At 46.5% G+C, this 20,136-nt stretch overlaps 1 protein-coding gene across 1 annotated transcript in view; it reads right to left on the bottom strand.

Annotated features, from left to right (window-relative positions):
* Positions 1 to 20,136, bottom strand: part of LOC307238363 (receptor-type tyrosine-protein phosphatase mu) — a gene marked incomplete at its 5' end in the record, with an annotated part of 194,768 nt that overhangs the window by 124,056 nt on the left and 50,576 nt on the right. The window contains 4 exons of the mRNA XM_080011296.1: positions 6,641 to 6,815; positions 8,694 to 8,809; positions 10,343 to 10,421; positions 13,089 to 13,363. Coding sequence (XP_079867422.1) covers positions 6,641 to 6,815; positions 8,694 to 8,809; positions 10,343 to 10,421; positions 13,089 to 13,363 — 645 coding nt within the window. The remainder of the gene's footprint in view (positions 1 to 6,640; positions 6,816 to 8,693; positions 8,810 to 10,342; positions 10,422 to 13,088; positions 13,364 to 20,136) is intronic.

The following is a 20,136-nucleotide window of genomic DNA, read 5'->3' as shown; positions in this document are numbered from 1 at the left end:
CTATTTTTAAAGTGCCCTTTGCAGTATGGAAATGAGTGGAATCATAAGTGTAATACCAGCATAATAACTCTGGTATTATGGTACATACTGTAATGAGCTAGTTAGTACTGTACATTTCATATTTATATTGATATTTCCATAATAAAATTATTTTTATTGTATATTATTGTATATATTTGACAAGATTCATGTATTAATGAATTTGTTTATTCATTTTTATTATTATTCTCCATTTTTAAAAGGTAAAGGTTTTTTTTCCATACTAATCTGTAGTGAAATGCACCAAACCTCACCAGAACAAATTCATATGTAAATGCAACCTGGCTGAATAAACTGATCCTGATTTAATGCGACAGAATTAATCGAATTCCTTTATTCACAGTGGTACTAATGGGATTCCTCCAGGCAGGGGACACTGCGCAGATAGACTAATCAACACCAAGAAGAAACAGGCACACTCCACAGGTTTTCGACTCCGACTGTCATGGAGATGATGGCCGTGCCTTTTTAGCCGCCCCGGCGGTATCAGCCACCATCTCCGGGTGCAATCAGAGAGCGGACATTGTCAGCGGAGAGGAATGCCCCGCAGCCGAGCCGCAGCTCAGGAATCTGCACTTGTCACACTCTACAATAGTGGCGGGTCCTGGGGGCCCGGGGGTGCCGGGGCGCGGCGGCGCTAACGAGAGCGAGCGCAGCTGAATAACGCCATTAGTCGCCTGGCTACCTCTTCTGCAGTTGTCATGGCGAGGAGGAGGAGGAGGAGGATGAGGAGGAGGAGGTGGAGGAGGGCGGAGGAGGAGGAGGAGCAGTGCGAGGTGTTGTGTGGGGAAGCGGTGGCTGGCTAACCAGATGGTTACCTCAGGGTGACCTGGTGACAGCTCCCTAAACTCCCTCTAATCCCAGCTTCCAGTGTTTCTGTCAAACATCACCTAGAGCGCACCGGCTAATCCACAGCAGCCTCCACCGGGGTTTAGGTGCAGTCCGTCGTTGGGCGCCCGGCAGCCAGACGGCAAAATGAGGTGACTCCCAACCAGGGGGGCGTCTCAGAACCGGCTTGGTTTGATGGCGTTTTATTGAATTTGGCTGCCATTGTCTCGCAGAGGGATTTAAACCGAGTTGATTGCAGTTTATTTTATTTAAAACAGCCACTCTACCAATAAAACCTCTTGATGTAAAATACTATATATATATAAATATATATATATATATATATATATATATATATATATATATATATATATATAAATTTTTTTAAAGCCTATAATTTGTGGTCTCGTTTTTCGGGCTAGTAAAATCAATTACAGATCAGTCTAATTTAATTTGGGAGCAGTGCACACATTAAAGGACTGAGAGGATTTGGTCACCAAACGAGGCTTAAAAAAAAAGAAGAAAAACAAAGTAAGACATTTCATCTCATTTAAAGCGGTCATCGCACCACGTCCACGGTGACACCTGCTGTGACACACAGGAACAAGCGGTCCTCGCCGCGCCCCGCAGCCTCGAGCAAGTGACTCACGCAGCGTGACGCGCTCGCGCGGCAGGAAGTCGGGCAGTGCGAGGCGCCGAGCGGACGAGCCTCCGTCCATACTGCTGAGTGCTACGTCAGGCCTCCGGGCCAATCCCGTCATGTTGCAGAAAGTCGGGATGATTTCCACGACTCAAAGCCTCGGTTTCCCTGTGTGAACGTCCCCGGAGCCGCCGTGTGTAGCGGTGAGACCAAGCGGGCGACGTTATTAAGTGTTTCATTTAACTTTCCAAAGTTTTGCCGCTCGAGAAAGGGAAAGAAAGGAAAGAAACGGAAGCTTAGCGCTGATGAAATAACCGCTGCAGGTGCAGTAATCCCCCGCCGCAACGACCGCAGCGGAAGCGACCAAATAAAAAAATAAAATAAAATAAAAATGAAGGATCAGTGTAAAATACGGCCAAAGAGCTGGAACCCTTTGGACCATTAATGACTCATTTCCAGCTCTGCTGTAGAAGGTCACACGCACACACACACGCGAGCACGCACACACACACACACGCACACACACACACACACACACGCACACACACACACACACGCGCGCAAGCTCGCACACACACACACACGCTGGCTGGACATGGGCGGCCCAGAACCGACGGGAGTGGCGGACCACACCGCAGGGTCGGCGAGCAGCTGTTGTCATGATGTCGACCAGACAGCCAGACGGCCCGGCGACAGCTGTGCCCGACTCCACCGCAGCACCTGCACGCTGCTAGAACACACACGCACGCGCACACAGCAACACACACGCACACACACGCACACACACACGTCTTAACTTATTTATATATAATTTCTTTATCTATATCTTTATTTATTAAATCTTGATTTTAAATTGTTATCATTAGTAGTAGTAGGATTATTATTATTGGATTTCTTATATATTATATTATTATATTATATTATGTACATATTATTAGGGGTCAAGCCCGAAGGGCAGGAACCCTATTGTTTTTGTTCAGAACAAAATGGCGGTCGAAGTGTCTGCCGCTCAGAAACCGCCGAACCCACGGACACGAATCATAGATACCGGTAGTTGTATTCAGGGAAGTCCAGAGATGCCGCTGTCCAAGTTTGATCCACATCGGGATCCCACAGACGCAGCGGCTCGGTGCTCTCAGTTACGCCATGGACACACTACACGAATTTCAAAGTCGTAAGATCCCTGTACGGTTTCACACTACACGACTCTCTGTCTTGGGAACCTTGCAGCCTTCCGGTTTGCACAATTCATGACTGACCGGCGACAAGGGGTCACACATGACAAGATCTTGTAATCTTGTATCGTAGTTTGGAGTCTGTCGGGTTTTGTCACAAAAACACATGCGAGAAGTGACACGGGAAATAACGCGATGCCATGTGCGGGACGGGATTCTTTTCTTCCAAAATGGATGTCCAAGTTGTTTGATTAGTTATTATTATTATAATAACTAACAAAAAAATCCCAATTATTACATAATACAAATAAAATAATAAATAATATAATAAATTACAAAATTCTTATTCTTATTATTAGTTATCGTTTTATTAATACTAATTGTTTAGTTGTTTAGTCCATAAAATGTCAGAAAATGGCGGAACATCTTTGATCTCATCTTTTGGGCGTCTGCTCTCAGCAAGCACAGATTTGAGTGTGATCTGGGGCTTTGGTCGGCGATCTGTGCGTGCGAGTGGAAAATCAGGCCAGAATCTGTCTGCACTCGGCATCAAACAGCAGCGTTTCGGTTATTTTGTATGTATTAAGTTTACTAGTTCAAGCACTCGGTGCACCTACGCGAATAAGGCCGACTTAAAGAAAGCACAGGCGGCGCCAGAGAGCGGCCTCGGTGCGAGGCTCCGGGCTAAGCCACACAGACCGGCCCCGCCCGGTCGGTCTCGTCCTTACAAACTCCCGGTCACTCGTCAACTGGGCTTTATAATGCAGACCCTTCTTTATCACATGTCTGGCAAGGCACGCATGCATTTGTATCAGTCCTTAGATATGAAGCCAAATTCCAAATGAATGGTCTAGTCGACAACGAACGTTATATTTCATAGTCAAAGCCAGAGTTGTTGCCATTATAATATACAGTAAATGTGTCTTCCATTACAGACAATTAATTTGCTTCTATGTCATCTTGAATTGTATTTAGTTAAAACATTGACCGTAAAATATTCTTCGGCATTGTAAAAGGAGCTTGTACATGGTTTTGTCACACACGTCACACCAACCAACCTGGACCCTGTGCAGTGCTGCCTGCAGCTATATTTTTTATTATTCTTATTATTCTTATTATTCTTCTTCTTCTTATTATTATTCTTATTATTATTATTATTATTGCATTATTATATGTATACTATGTTTATTATGTATATTATATTATGTATGTATTATATTAATTTACTGATATAAACAGGCACAGTTAATTTAATTTTGTTACCAAAAATTCTAGATTTTCACTGAAGTTGATGGTTTGGGGGGAAGAATAATAGTGTAAGACAGCTCTTTAAACTGACTGGCAAAACTAGAATTATTATTCCACTTGAAATAACCTTACGGAAGACAAAAAAAAAATACAATTTAAAAGGCAGATTTATTTAAAAGGCAGGTACTTTTTTTAAGTCAAAGCACCTCATTATTTTTTACATGTTCACATTTCGCTCACTGTCACCGTGCATCGTGCAGGTACCCATGCACACGTGCACGCGCGCGCGCGCGCGCACACACACACACACACACGCACACAAACACCAACATCTTAATCCCGTCACGCTCGGCCATTTACCACAACGGAGATAAAACAAGGACCTGACACTCCTGTTTTGTTGTTAGTGACATGTCAGTGCGACTGCGGGTGCCGAGCCGTCCTTTATCCGACAATAACATCCACTGAGTCCCTCTTGTTAGGACGCCAGAGGTTCTCGTTATGTCGTCCACTCTCCTAATTGGGCCGCCGCAACGGAGGAATTGATCGGATCTTGACACGAGAGGGGGACGGTCGCAGGAAAATGATCTGAGCCTGACGAGGCTTGGGGTTTTTTTTTTTTTGTTTGTTTTTTTCCTGGGCGGCTTCCCTCATTAGCGGTGACACTGTCGCGGCGCGCCGGGAGATAGCGCCGGGCGACGCCATGTTACGCAACCGGGCGGGCCGCAGCCGGGGCCCGCCGTGCACGTTGAGCGCACGCCAGCAGATTCTGGGCCCGGGCATATTCACAGGCGCCCGCCCGCGACTCGGGACTAGTTATACGCCTTTCAGATTTCTGAGCTACCAGTCCAACTATGACAGGGGAGGGGGAAGCCACAGCCAAGTGTGTGTGTGTGTGTGTGTGTGTGTGTGTGTGTGTGTGTGTGTGTGTGTGTGTGTGTGTGTCGGAGGAGGAGGAAGGGGCGGGGGTTGTTCCACGCGGCGCTCTGGAAGTACATGCACTCTTCCGCTTCCACTTCCACATCCACTTCCACGCGGGCGTATAAATCTGACGGAACATTGGCACAAAAAGGCAGAAGTGATTATCTGGGATAATCAAGCGTTCATTCTCCTCCTGGTGAAGCCGAAGACGGCAGTGTTTGGTAATGAGCGTGTGTGTAACTGTTGAAAAGCTCATAATCCACAGAATTACTCCTTGGTCACTCCTCCGAAAAACGAGTCACATCCAGCGCGGCGGAATACGCGTTTAAGAGGGATTTATGAGTCAGATACGTTTCGGGCGGGGTGGCACTGGGGGGCGGCGGTGGAGGGTATTAAGTACTTGTTTCATGGCTGGAACAATAAGAGGAGGTTCCAGCCTTTATGCGCGACACTTATCTTACGACTGGGGAAAATGTCTTCCCCCCCTCCCCCCTCCCTCCCTCCCCTCCTCTTCCGACGTGCTGACGAGGTGTTAAAATCTCTGCAGGGTCCCGAATAGAATCCTGCAGATGCAGCGAGGCGGGGATCCGATAAACGCCCCAAAATGGAGGAAAAATAAGCCGCACGTGAAGTATTTATGACGGAGGCACTTTGCCGCTAACCGGGTTTGTCGGCGTTAACGCGTCTCCGACAATCAGCGAGGACGGCGCCGGGCGAAGACGAGCGAAGGAGGGAGCGAGCGAGCCAGCCAGTGGGCCGTTGAGCATATGCGCGTGTTTGTGTGTGTGTGTGTGTGTGTGTGTGTGTGTGTGTGTGTGTGTGTGTGTGTGTGTGTGTTTGTGTGTGTTTGTGTGTGTGGGTGTGTACAAGAACGTGCGAGCTGTTTGTTTGCGCTGCGGAATTTATGCACGAGTGTGGCTCCGAGGGCCTCCTCCGTGTCTGTAAATTTCACTTGAACATGTCCCTGAAACCCCTCTGAAACACTCGGGGGCGGGAGAGAGAGAGAGAGAGAGACTTAATCTCTCTCTCTCTCTCTCTCTCTCTCTCTCTCTCACGCACACACACACACACACACACACACACACACACACACACACATAAACACACTCTGTTAAGTCTGGGGGCCCCAGCCATTTTCGCATGATTGACAGACCTCGATCCGGACGGCTGGGATTAAACCTATCCATCAAATAAAGCTGGGAGACAAAAAAAAAAAAAAAAAACGTATCAGAACGAAACGAAAAAAAAAAAAAAAGAAAAGACGCGGGGCAGTAAATTCAATTGAGAGCGCAGGGGGGGGGAATTGAGGTGAAGAAATATAGAAGGCCATTACCGGGCTACGGGGGCTATCGGAAAGTGAGGCCTTGCAGGATTTAACTTCCGGACGACTCCATAAATTCCGATCAAAATGACGGCGGGAGCGTCGCAGCAGAGAGGCGGCCGTAAAGCCTTCGCGGCTCCTTTAGCCGGAGCCGTGCTCAGTCAAGGGCGGCGGCGGCTATTAAAGTCCCGCGGGCAACAAATCAACATGAAAACAGCTTGTATTTTTAGTAAAAGAACCCTTTGAGGACATTTCTATACGGGGATGAAAAAATATATATATAAACAAATAAATAAAACAACAACAATAACAACAACGTTTCCTATTTGTCTCCCGCTGAGTTTGCTGGAGGTCGCCGCGTGGACAACAGCGTCCAAGGCTGCGTGCGTCTGTTCTATTTCTGTGTTATTTTTGCGTTTTGTTTTGTTTTGTCCCGTCTTTCCGCCGGCGGGGGAGAGCGCTACTCACGTTTTATGGTGAGCTCCCCGTAATTGGACACTCCAACTCCTTTGTCCGAATGCACGATGCAGCGGTAGCGGCCGGAGTCGCCCTTGGTGGTGTTCTCCACGTCGAAAGTGCCTATGAAGCGCCGGTTGTTCCAAGGTTTGGTGGCCTTCATCGGGGCCTCCCGCCCGCCGATGCCCTGTTTGGAGCCGGGACAAACACATGAGCCTCGTGTCCTAAATGGAAGGGTTCAATTAGCAAAGTGCCTTGACCTTGTGTGTGTTTCAAAGACTGGGTACCACGTGTGCGTGCCTGCGTGTTTGTGTGTGTGTTTGTGTATGTGTGTGTGGGGTCTGCTATTCTAGTCTGTTTATACCTCTTGCTTTGTGTGTGTGTGTGTGTGTGTGTGTGTGTGTACGTGTGTGTTTGTCTGTGTGTGTGTGTGTGTGTGTGTGTGTGTGTGTGTGTGTGTGTGTGTATGCAGTTTAGGCAAAACTGAGTGTGGTTGTGTCCTTCCCAACAGAGGTGGGAGTCATGTATGTTTTTTGCGCAGGCACGCACGCGCACACACACACACACACACGCACACACATATGCGCACACACACGTACACGCACACGCCTGCACACCGGGCTCTCCCCCAGCTGTCACCCCTCACAGCAGGCAGATGGGGGACATTTGTTCATTAGAAATATTTCTTCATTACTGTCATCGGGGGACTTCACTTAATGTTTGTTTTCCAGCTTCTGTGCTAATGAGGACGTGTTTGTTAAAATGATGGAGTGCCTGGCACGGGACCTTTGCCGCCGCCGTGCCCTCACTGATCACATGTGTGACAGTGTGCTTAGCGGCTGGGTCCGCCAGATGCACTACCTTCCTCCCCAGCACAGAACAAGGTCAATCCCGGGCTGCTGCCGCGGAGCCGCGGAGCTCGGTACCGTGCAGGGCGACTGTGCGGTGTCTGCACGGCATCTGCAGGGCGTCTGCACGACGTCTGCACGACGTCTGCACGACGTCTGCACGACGTCTGCACGACGTCTGCATGATGTATGCACGGTGTCTGCAAGGTGTCTGCAAGGCGAACACTCCACAGTACTTATTTGGGTTAAGAGCGAACAGCGCCCTGTTCCCAAACTGCTCCGTGGAGATTGTAATGGCTACTCTAATTATTCAATGAATTATGTTGGATAAATAGACAGACAGATAGACAGACAGACAGTCAGACAGATGGACAGACAGACAGACAGACAGACAGACAGACAGACAGACAGACAGACAGACAGACAGATAAATAGATAGACAGACAGACAGACAGACAGACAGACAGACAGACAGACAGATAGACAGATAGACAGGGGCTTTCTTTTTTTCCAGGTCAGAGCAGTTATTTGAAACAATGTGTTGATCGAGAAAAGTGTTTCCCAATCTGGGATCGGGGTCCGTCAGAGGGACTCCGAAGGGGATTGAGGGGACGCACTTCACGTCTAACCCTCACCGAGGAAACATGACACCCCTGTGACCCGCGTTCACGACGCGCTGGGCCCAAACATAACGTGATTACATCAGTTTCATGATCCTATTGGGACAGTTAGCTCCCCTCCCACACACAGCATTTTGGGAGTTTCGCTAACAAGCAACACGTCTGCGAGACGCAAAGATGGTTCTTCAGAGCCTCCCAAAAATATAAGGCTTTATGTAAGGGTATCTCTCCAGAGGCCTCCACAGACCTTAACGTGGGTTTTATATCACACATTTGATGAGCTGTGTTTGTGTGTGTGTGTGTGTGTGTGTGTGTGTGTGTGTGTGTGTGCATGTGTGTGTACCAGGCTTCCATCTGTAAGGTCTGGGTTCAAACTGCAGGAAATAACGCACACTTTGTGGTGACCGGACACGGTCAACACAAAGACATTCGTTTCATCGACGCAGCTTGGTATCTATTCCGATTATAGCTAATATTCAGAATGGGGAAAAAAAACAATCACCAGTGTGCATTATTATAAAAAATGAGGATCACCATTCAAGGTCATTCTACTTGCTGTGTATATACTGTACAGACAGTTTATGATAAAAGCGTCACCTGCAGCCAGAGGTGGAAGTTGTCCCTCTTGCGTCCGTTCACGGTGCAGTGGAAAGACGCCGTCTGTCCGGCGTTCACCTCCACCCCTTTTATCGTCAGAAAGTGCGGCGTAGTCACTGAAAAACACAGGAAGAGCAGCATTCGGAAAAAAAATCCCCGCACTCGTTCCCCGACGGGCTGTCGTGGAGAAGCATTGTTTGGGAACGTCGTTGTTTAGAGCATTAAACACAAAGAAAAACAGAACTGGCGTTTGCGTTTAAAGAATTTTCTCGCTTACTGTACCCTTTGGTTAATTGGGGGGGTTCTTCAAAAAGCATTATTCTCTTTTCTGAGTGTGCTCATTATCATCAAGCCGGCTGATTGGGACGGTCCGCGGAAAAAGTAAGTTATGTAGAACATTTTTGATTAGCACTCCTGTTCTGCTACTGCAAAAGAAATAGGGCAATCCGGCGCGGGCGACCTTGATTCGAAACATCACCAAATCTCCAAAGACTCGGCGATAGCTAATTGTATCACTTTCATCATCGACTTTCGCTCCCGCTCGAGATTTCATAACCATCGTCTTTTAAAGTAAGCCACTTTTATAACTTTGACCTATTAGTCCTCTCCCATGCCAAATGAGAAAAATCCATTTTTAATGATCGGAAGGGGAGACGGACCACCGGGCGTCCGAAAATGAAGTGTCCGTCTTCCACTCGGGGGCTTCCTCTGATCATCCAGCTTGTCACTCGGAGAAACCTGATCGCGGGTATTGATCCGCTTATGAGACTTTTTTTTACACATCGATCCGCTTTCTCATCCCCACAGATCTGACTTAAATACTATTCATCCACGCCGTCCATCCCCCATATCAATCCATCCCATCGACGGAACATTTGTGGGAATTCCAATGGTTTCCAGACGGTGACCAGGTTATTCGGGTCCGACAATCAGGGACATTTGGGGTGGAGGCAGCCCAAAATATGACTCGAACAGACGACAAAGCCTTATGATATTGATTACGACTTAAGCTGCAGAGTCGGTGTAAGTCTGACGGAGCGCCATGACGTGCCAGCCACTCAGGTTCTTGTCCTGAAGGGCCCTTCACCGTGCGGTCCCACAGTACCAGCCCATGCCAAGACCAAAAAAAGCGTGATGATTCTAAATACACCGCTGAATAGATGCTCATTAGCTCTCTCTGAAGTGCAGGCGCTCACGTTCCGCACGGATCGCGGAGGCCCCTACAAATCCAGGAGACGAGCCACTTCAGAGAACATCCTTCGGGGAGGAGCGAAATGGTGGAATCCAGATTGCAAGTGGCTTAAGATGGCACTATTTGTCTTAGCGGGAGCGTTTTCTTTTGTTTTTTTTTTTGCCTTCCTCGCGATTTCCCGCCCCCTCCCGCCGTCTGTCAGCAGACATATTTAATACGCCCGCTCTCGAAGAGCGGCCTCTTTAATTGTGTCAGCTCCATCGTTGTATATCTTAAGGGAGACGGAGAGAGAGGAGGATTCACATGTTGGATAAACGCCATCCTGCTGCTGTTTAGCCGGGGCCGGGGCGCCTTGAAAAGGAACGGCGGATATTGATATTTGCAGGGTGCGTCGGCGAGAGGACAGCGAACGTTATGATGAGGTTCTCTCACGAGAGGGGGAAAATAAAGGACTTACTGCACTGGTGGCCCTGGACCGTGACATCTTTGATGGCCAGCAAGCCGCGCTGCCCTGAGGTTACCACTTCAAACACAATCTGAGGAGGAGAGAGAAGACTCATAACAGCAGTGATGAATGGACACACGTCGCCAAAGTTAGGACGCATAAGGCTGCCCAATGCCGTGCACTCTAAGCCGGGGCTGCCTCGGGACGCCAGGGCCCCGGGCCACGGACGTTGAGTCCCGCCGTACGTCAGCCTCAATGGATGTTATGACATCCCGGTGTTACATGAGGCCCGGCCCTAATGAGTGCATAACAGCGTGGAAAGTGGCGAGGTCAGGCGCTTACACCGCGACGCTTCCTTCTGCTTCGACCTTTGACGCCATAAAGGGGAGCGTCGTTTACACGGAGACGGACCGTGGCCGCGCGGCCGCTGTGGTGCCCTGCGCGGTATTTGCTAGACGCGGATGTTGGCGGCCATCATTCGACAGCAGGAAAAACCCCAAACACAGGCGCAACTGCGGCGTGCCGGATAACACGACCCTATTTTTAGGGGGGGCCGGCAAAACAAATGGTTGCAGGAGCCTGACGGGGAAGGCGTGTCCCCCGCTGAAAGTTAAGAGTTATGTGCTTCCCCTGCTCTTGAGCGCGATAAAAAGGGAAACGGAATGCCAGACCAACCCAAACCGAGAGGGTGTGGTGCCGAGGCTGATTACACCACACGCACGGCACCGTCCATGCTTTACATGCCATCATGCCATGGTAATAACCTATACCTTTGTAGTAGATTATATATATCGATGTGCGTGTTCCTTTTACGGCATCACCCAGGGACATGTGTCCCACGTCTCTACCCGTGGCCGGGCTACACACACACACCCCTGGGATGCCTTTTGTACCCTAGGATTGTGGAAAAAGGAGATAGTTGCCATTGTCTATGGGGAAGGAGAATGCCTTCAGATAACACCCTCTAATTATAAAATGTCTTTTTTTGTCTCATGAAATATGAAAGTGAACGTCTCGGGTGCCAATTATGGCCTCATTACTGGCTAATCTAAAGAAAATTAAAAGGCCAACCACTCCATATCATCGCCACCAGACAAATGAACTGGTACCCACTTCTCTAATTGAAATCTTTTGTTTGTGCAACAGACATCAGCCAGGCGGGCTAATAGCTGTGATATAATTGATTCCCACATCAATGATAGCACAGTGCATAATTGGGCCTGACCCACAGAGCCAAAATCTTCACAGGGGACTAAAGCCGCCTATGTGTCACATGAAAGTTCACTGTCCTGGTTTGTCGGAGGAGCAGAGAGTGAATCGTAGCATTGGATTTCACCTGTCTGGGACGTAGATTAAACTAGCATTGATTTGCAACAGGCTGTTTGTGTTCTGTGGTAGATTACACAAATATGAGACTTCCATAATACATAATGTGATTCCATATTCTGCACCGTTGATTTTTGTCTTGTGAATGGACGTAGGGAGCATGTTGCATGGCGTTTAGGCAGAATGAGAAGGGCTCCGAGGGAGCTTCGGCAGTTTTGGTAAATACATGACAATCTCAATTAAAAGTTTTAGGGATGACCTGACAGCAGAGTAATTATCATAAGCTCAAAGGCTCGTTTTGACTAAAAAAGCCTTACCGGTAATTAAAAAGTAATTTCCAAGCATCGGGTGGTTTCCCTGTGACAATCACTTGGGTTCTGTGCAATTAAATATACACTATAATTAGTGCCATGCCGCTAATTAGCGACAATTCCAAGGATTTTTTTTTCTTTTCTTTGGTGGTGATTGAAAGTTCAAGTTTGGGCCCCGAACAATTACAAATAATGACATCTTCCATGGAGGGTTTGGGAGGGAAACAATACTTTGCTTTGTACCCAAAACAAAAGCGCAGTGTGTGTGTTCCAGTAAATGCTTCATAACCGTTACCGGAATGAGATATCACCGGTTTGCCTTCGGGGAGGAATTTGAGTGGCACTTGCCGACTTGCTCCATCGAGTGTCTGGAGCCGGGGAGTAAACATTTGACCGCATCCGTATCGCCCGGTTGCTGGAGCGTCCCTCAGGCCAGCACTGAATGGCACCTTTGCGATGCGGGCTCCACAGCCGCTGCCTCCCTCCTATTTTGCTTTTCATTTTGTCCGCCTGGCATCCATTAAGGTCGGAAGCGGCACTGGCTCCCACATTCTACTCAGCAGCGTGAGGCTCAGCGGTGCTCCTTGTTAACTTAGTTATCAGGGAGGCTATGATGAGCGGGGAGGAGGGCGACGCTCCGCTACCTATATGGACACAGCCCTGTCTGGCCATAATGAAATAACTCACTGGCAGAACCGGCTCCCGCTGGGAGGTTAAGGGGTCTCTCTGCCTCAATTAACATTTGGTGGGCTCCTGGAACAAGCCTGGTGAACACTAATAGCCAGGAAAGTGTGAAATCACCCGGCCCTGGCCCCCCAGCCGTGTGCATTGGTAAGTTAAAATGACTTTCAGGATTGGAAAGGAGAGAGCTGGCTGAGAGAGGAGCGAGAGAAAGAGAGAGGGAGACTGAGAGAGAGAGAGAGAGAGAGAGAAGATAACCATGGATACCGAGACACTTCCAGAAATCAATAGAACCTCTGAGTTTTTAAATCGGCTGACTGACTTTCTCACATAATGCAACACGGGACAATAAAGCTGTTGCCAGAATGAGAGGGAATGATCGCCGGCAATATCCCGGCATCCTGAATTTCTAAGGCAGGAAACAGGGAGATCGGCCCTACCTGGTAGAAGTTTGGCCAGTAGGTGCTGACGGCCAGTTCCACCTGGCCCCAGGTGCGAGTGGCCGCACCCGAGACGTTCCAGACGGGCATCCCCAGCGGACTGTTGTTCTCCTTGATGTAGACGTTGAGCTGGCCGGGGCGGCTGCTGTCGCGCCCCCCCAGGTAGTAGTGGAAAAGGACGCAGTGGGTGTCGTTCTCCTTCAGCTGGGGCGTCAGCAGCAGCGCCTTCTGGCCGGCGAAGCGGCCGGATGTGTTGACCATCATGAAGGCCGAGCCTGAAACGCGGATGATTTCACAACCTTAATTAGTTGTTGGTCTTTTATTATTATTCCGATCGGGAGGCTGCTTGGGTAGCTCACAGTCTTTGTTTATATAGATTTGACCAATGGATTGCTAAGACATGGCATAGGGAGAAAAGCGTCTATATACTCATATGAAGCTTCTCAAATATTCTTGTTCGGCCATGCTGTTTGCACCATAAAACCTCTGAGAGTACCCCGAGCTTTATCAACCAGAAATAACAAGGTCATTAGTTGGGACCATTAATGCAGTCCATCATTGCAGGCAGGCTTTTCATTTCCTAGATATATATATTTTTTACTGAGGTGCCATCAGCTTTAGACAGAAAGACCGATTGACCAGAAACTGTCAGATAGACGGCTTATTATTATTACAGGCCAGGTGTTGCCAACTCACAAAGTGGCACACTGCTACTTAGTGGTGCCTCACAAATTATCTTAAATGTGACTCTCTGGCTCCTTTTATCTGGACTGACTCTCCCTATAAAAATGCTGCATTTTTGATAATGGTCTTTCTTCCCCTAAATGACAGATCGCAGGGACATGATGAAAAATCAATAAGTGGTCATATATTTGCCAAGCAAGGCCCATTTAGATTTTATCATTTAGATTCAATATTAAAGGTTAATCTAATTCTCTCTCCACTTGCCAATAAAACACAAGTGAGAATGATTATACCGGCAAACTTATGAGGGGCAGATTCTCCTTCATCACCTCACAATGCTTGGCTCAAGAATGACGCGGTACTTAGGAACAAGGACAGAGCCAAAAAATATATCAAAATGACTAAAATAAGTTTTCTTTATTTTTTTGACCTAATTTACCTTGTAAATACTAGCCAATCAGCACGCTTGACTTTCATCACTCGGCCAAGACGAAACTGCATATTGTTCAAAAGGGGAAGAAACAGTGCAAGGGATCACCTGCATATAAGAATGAGGTAAAATAAAATGGATCTGAGCGAGGTCTGGGGGTTCCTTTCTGTGAAATTTAGTGGTGATCCAGTTGCATGACGAGGTGGTGAGCGCGGGCCCGCCCCAGCCAAACAGCCTCTCTCAGAACCCTGTTTGTTCCATCAATGGATCGGGTTTTACCCACTTGTCTTGTTGTGCCACACTTGTAACGCTCCCCAATTCCATCTGTCTGCAGCCCAAGATAACAAGGCTCAGTTCTGTCATGTTTACAGAATGAAACGGGAGAGGAGCGGTGGAGGAGGAGGAGGAGGAGGAGCGCTGGGCTGTGATGACACCCAGTCAAGCTCCCTGGCTTTGTTTGTCATGTGGTGGCAAGTCCTTCCTCTGCAGGATTTCAGCGAGGATTTGGATGTTGTTTAGTGGTCTTATTCCATGTGTGTCCACGGAATACAAGTATACATGTATACACACCTTCATAGGGGAATGGCTGGTATGGGATTGTATGGGAAGTTTTTGTTTTGAAATAAAGAACTGTCATTGGACAAAGACCCACAGTGGCAAAAACAAACACACTATAAGATTCCTGTTCAAATGTGTTGTTTTCAACCCTATCTCACGCCTTCTCTCATAGTCACGGGGTACGAGTGTCCGGGGGCATGGACGTATTACAATTTGAAATGCATAGGTTTAAATTTCATTCTATCACAAAATAAAAGCGGGGATACTGGTTTCACTTTTTCTCTATTGAATGGTCTATTAAATTCTAGGTTAATTCCCCAATAGGGATATGGGGTCATACCCTCAGTATGAATTTAGTTTATAGATACAATGGACATAAATATGAGCGTTTGCGTGCCTGGTGTACCCATCAGCCAGTACGGTAATCATTATTATATTCATTGCGTAATATTTACACAATTAGTTATAAACATTTCAAACCCTGACGTTAACCCTAATCCTACAACTACAAAAACTATAATTCCGTGCCATTTTGTTATGCATAATGATGCAATGACTGTAGTTCATGGGTAAAATAGTTGTATTATTAAAAACCTGAAAATGAAACAAATTGATGGGTGAAAAATGACATGCATGTGTTATTAGGGGTTCATTTGGTCTGGGAATATACCTGCATCGTCGGAATTTACATAATATGTCATATAGTTCAGGGCTTTGTCAATTGCCAATAACATATAATGTTATTGGCAAAGCCCTGAATTATATATTTGGCCATTTTAAGTGACCCACCCTATTGATGCTACCACCCCTCTAAAAGTTCATGCCCTGGGCTGTCCAAAACAGTTGACCTCATTTTGGTAGCTCTTTTAAATACTGAGATATAGGGCTTCAAAAGTGACCTCTCGTCGGGGTTCAAAGGTCAATATCTCAGTTTAGGGTCCACTAAAATATCTCGAATGTACATAGACTAATCTACAAGAGGAGACCTTTCCAAAATGGTGTTTGGTTTTGTTGTACGACAATGTATAATGAAAATCTGATTGTATTCCATTTAGAATGTGAATGGTCTGGGAATCTACACTTGGCCCCCCACTGCCATGGCAGGGTTGGGTTTCTTTTAGAGAGGTGGTAGCGTCCATAGGGACGCCTTAAAATGGCCTAACATATAATTCAGAGCTTTGCAAATTACATATGTAAATTCTGACTACGCAGGTATATTCCCAGACCAAGTTAACCCCTAAAAACATATGCATGTCGTTATTCACCCATACTTTTCATTATTAGGTTTATAATAATATAACTTTTTTACCCATGAGGCCATGGCATCAAGATGCATCACAAAATGTAGCAGAATTGAGGTTTGTGTAGTTTTTAGAGTTAAGGTTTAACGTTAGGATTTGAAACGTTTATAAATAATTACGTAGATATTACGCAATGTATATAATAATTTGTTTTGCTCCCGCAGAAGCCACAGGTCTCTATGATATCAACTTTGTTTTGAGAAAAACATGTTTTATTAACGATGTCATGGAGAGTGTAACAGTGTAACGGCGAAGTCTCTGACTGATGGAGCTCGCTGTTACCATGGAAATGTTCACCGCACTGGCTGATGGGTACACAGGCGCACAATGCTGATGTTTATATCCAGTTCAATTGTTATGAAGGAACTTCATACTGAGGGTATGACCCTACGTCCCTATTTTCGCCATACATTTTAAAATTTTATACATCCATGCCCACCTTGTTTTAACCAGCTTTATATCTGTTTGTTAAAATTGATCTTTTTATACACTACATTCATAATGCACATACAGAGTTACAAAGTTTTGTGTCATATACATGTTTAATGGATGAGAGCCATCGGGTGCCATCTTTGTCGGGCGCCATCATCCCCGCTGGGAGGAACAGGAAGTCCCCAGCTGCAGGGATAAACGAACTGTGGAGGATTCCATTCAGCTCCAGCTCATGGGGGGGATGTTTACTTACTTTAACAGTAATCCTTTTATAGATTCACGTTTTTGAGGTTTATTTAGCACTTATTTAAACATGTGCACTCGTGTTATTGTGGCGTTATCCCTCCTGTTTCATTTGGTCAGGTCTCTTCGGTGTGTCAGGTCGTCCTTAAGTTAACCCCTGTCGAAGTTATTTTGACCTCATTTTAGTTGGATCCCACATCATTTATTTTGTAAACGCTTCACTGCAGTTTTTGATTTTGGAACCCATCTTTAGTTGTTTATATTTTCTTGTAAATAATCCCCTAATTCATGCCTCAGTCTACCTGCGACTCCTGTGCCTGACGGCTCGGCCTCTCACGGGACCGCGCAAGGGTCGTTGTAGAAGGTCCGGGAGGTCCCCAGCCGGATGATTAATAGTTAAACCACCATTACGGGATGTACATTAATGCCTGTTCTGATCCTAGTGTCGCTGTTATCTCTCTTGGGTGTGGAAGCTGGGACTAAATAATATCGAACAATACAAAACTCGTTCTCAGATCGGGCTCCCCAGAGGCTAAACCCTATGAAATGAGGTCGGTGGCCAAATATCTATCAAATAAATGAAGTCCTCGATGTGAAAAAGGTTGGGATCCACTGTTTATAACGTACAAAATAAACGCCCATCTCTCTCCAGGAAGTGGCGTTAACATTAAAGAGGGCAGCGGTGAAATGACATTGAGACACTTGTTTGTACAACTCCAATCAGGCGGCTCTCAACGAAGGCTTTGAGGTTCCCCTTAATAACAGCCAACCATCTGTTCAGGCGGCCCAAACAATCTCTGTTTTGTTTTTTTGTGTTTTTTTTTTTTTTTTTTTCTCGTGTTTTTTGGGGTTTTTTTTTTCTGTCCACCCACCCTTGGTGTGAGGCGAACCAGCACTAATAATCAGATGATGAATTGTTCAATTGAAACTCAAGTTACAAAGACAAAGATGCCGGCTCGGCTGCTTTCCGCTGTGATTAAAACGGGTTGCTTATTCATGTGAAACAGTCGCACCGCAACACGAGATTCATGCATGAGTGTGTTCCCTGTTGGTAATTAGAGACGCACTGTTTGTACATTCGTGCCACTATGTTAATGAAATATTAATAAAACAATAGGTACACGGTGTGAGGAATCGGCGCCTGTTTGATACGGCTCAAAATACACCTGTTTAAATTTACCTGGAGTTGTTTTGGAAAAACACTGATGCAGGTGCTGTGGATATAGGCTAGAAAAGGGTCTCTGGTGATGTCCCCAATGCTAAACTGCGGTACCATGAGCTTTATGGTGCATCAAAGACACGGGCCACATGGCAAAAAAAATATTGGCATGTGAAAAAAATATTTTAAGCGCAGAATTACATTTTTTTTCCTCAGAATAAAGCAGAGAATTCTGACCTTTTTCTCAGAATTAATATCAGAATTCAGCCTTTTTTTTCGAGAATTTAGCACAGAATTTGGACTTTTTCTCAGAATTAATCACCGAATTCTGACTTTTTTCCCCAGAATTAAGCACAGAATTCTGACAGATTTTTTTTCACGTGGCCCTAATCCTCTTGTGTTTTTTGAATTTTGACTCCGGTACACTCTTTAGTTCTTGATTTGAAATTTCCACATCATACACCATAATATTAACGAAGCAACTTTTCACTACTGTGTCCAGGGCAGTAGCAGAGTAATGAACATCCTGGGTAGAGACTTGTCATGGTGGTCAAAGGCTGTAAATTCCTATCGCGTTAGGTCACTGCAGCCAAACAAATCCCGAGAATTTCTCCTTTCCCTTCATTATCAACCGCCAGAGCACAATGAAGGGTAAGAATAGAATATTTCAAGTCAAACTCTGACAGCTCATCCCGCTGCCGCTGTGGGTTTTTTTTTTTTTTTTTGGACATAACATTAAATTACATATACAGAAAAAAAAAACCCTCCTAATGACCACGTGGAAAGCAGGACAAACTGCACCCCGACAAACTAATTAGCCTACTACTATAAGAGCAAATTATAATGAGCCTGTGTTAGCGCTGTCCTAATGTAGTGATGCAAGATCTCGCCCTACCCCGCCTCCCCCCCACCATCTCCTCCCCCTTTTCATGCCGAGTGCCTTAACAATAACATATTCGGGACTAATTAAAAATAAAGAGCTCTTCTGCACACTTGAGGCCTTGTCTCTGCTCCATAATACCGCCAAGAGCCGAGCCCCCCTCCGTATCGTCAAAGGTATTCGGGAGTACATATGTATTATTATTATTATTATTATTATTATTATTATCATTATTAATAATATTATTAATATTGTCATTATTATTATTATTATTATTCCCTATGTAGGCCACTTTCACCTTCAGTTAAGAGCGGCGGCAGGTTCAAAGTGACGCGCGGCGGCTGGTGTGAGACGGGAATCGCCCAAAAGATGAACCGCCGCGGCCTCCGGGACGAGGCGGGGCTCTTTATGGTCTTGCCATTCGCTCGGACACATGTCCTCCGTCGGGAACGGTGCCGGCGGAGCTCCGCGTCGCCGCAAAAGACTACACATCGCTATAGGACAAAGGAGATGCATCCAAGTAGAAGATCATAGTGTACAGCACCAACACACGCTCCCTGAAACACCCGTGTCGGATGAGCTTTTCTTCCTGGACCTCCCGTTTAGTATTCAAGTGCAGTATGTTCCGCGTTTTCTTCCCCAAGCCATTTGTGCTCCGTGACACATAATGCCATGACGTGCGAGTCCGGCGACAGCGAAGCAGACGTGGACGTGCACTCTGTGAGCGGCGCATTGTTCGCCCTCCATGTTATTTGTGGTGTTTCCGCGTCGCGATCGATCCCCACTCCGCGGGGTTTCTTGGTATTATCGTGGTCTGAGCGCGAGTCACGACCTCCCCCGGTGCACCTCATATATGTGAACGGGCCGGCGCTGTATGAACACGCGGCAAAAGTGACCAGTTTGAATACGATACTTACTGCGACACAAGATTATATATATCCTTGCACCAATTTATTTATTATTATCCGCTCTTAAATCAAAGGAGGAAAACGCTGGTCTGCATCCATCAGCCTGCCGCTCCAGAGGCTCCGCTTGTTAGATGAGCTATTGCTCTCGTCGTACAGTGGACGTCATCCAAAAATGCTTTTACCAAGCACGTATGAATGGCCTCAATTCATATCTCTCTAATAGGGGTAAATAATTCTGAGCGGCTGAATGGGAGTATGGGAAGCACAGAGGGACATGCCCCGGAGATACCGGGAGGGAGGGCTTCAATTATGTTAATATTCTCTTATCAGCTCACTCTTCCTGGCAAGCCGAGACGTATTTGCCCAGATTTTTGGGGTTTTTCATGTGCGATGGGCACGAGCTCCCCCGCTGAGAATTGGCCCGGCTGAGAGATTTCTCAAAGTGGCATCTCT

Source organism: Zeus faber, assembly GCF_960531495.2.
Source record: "Zeus faber genome assembly, chromosome: 12".
Taxonomy (NCBI): Eukaryota; Metazoa; Chordata; class Actinopteri; order Zeiformes; family Zeidae; genus Zeus; species Zeus faber.
Note: the sequence above shows the minus strand (reverse complement) of the source record. Positions and strands in the feature narration are given on the sequence as shown.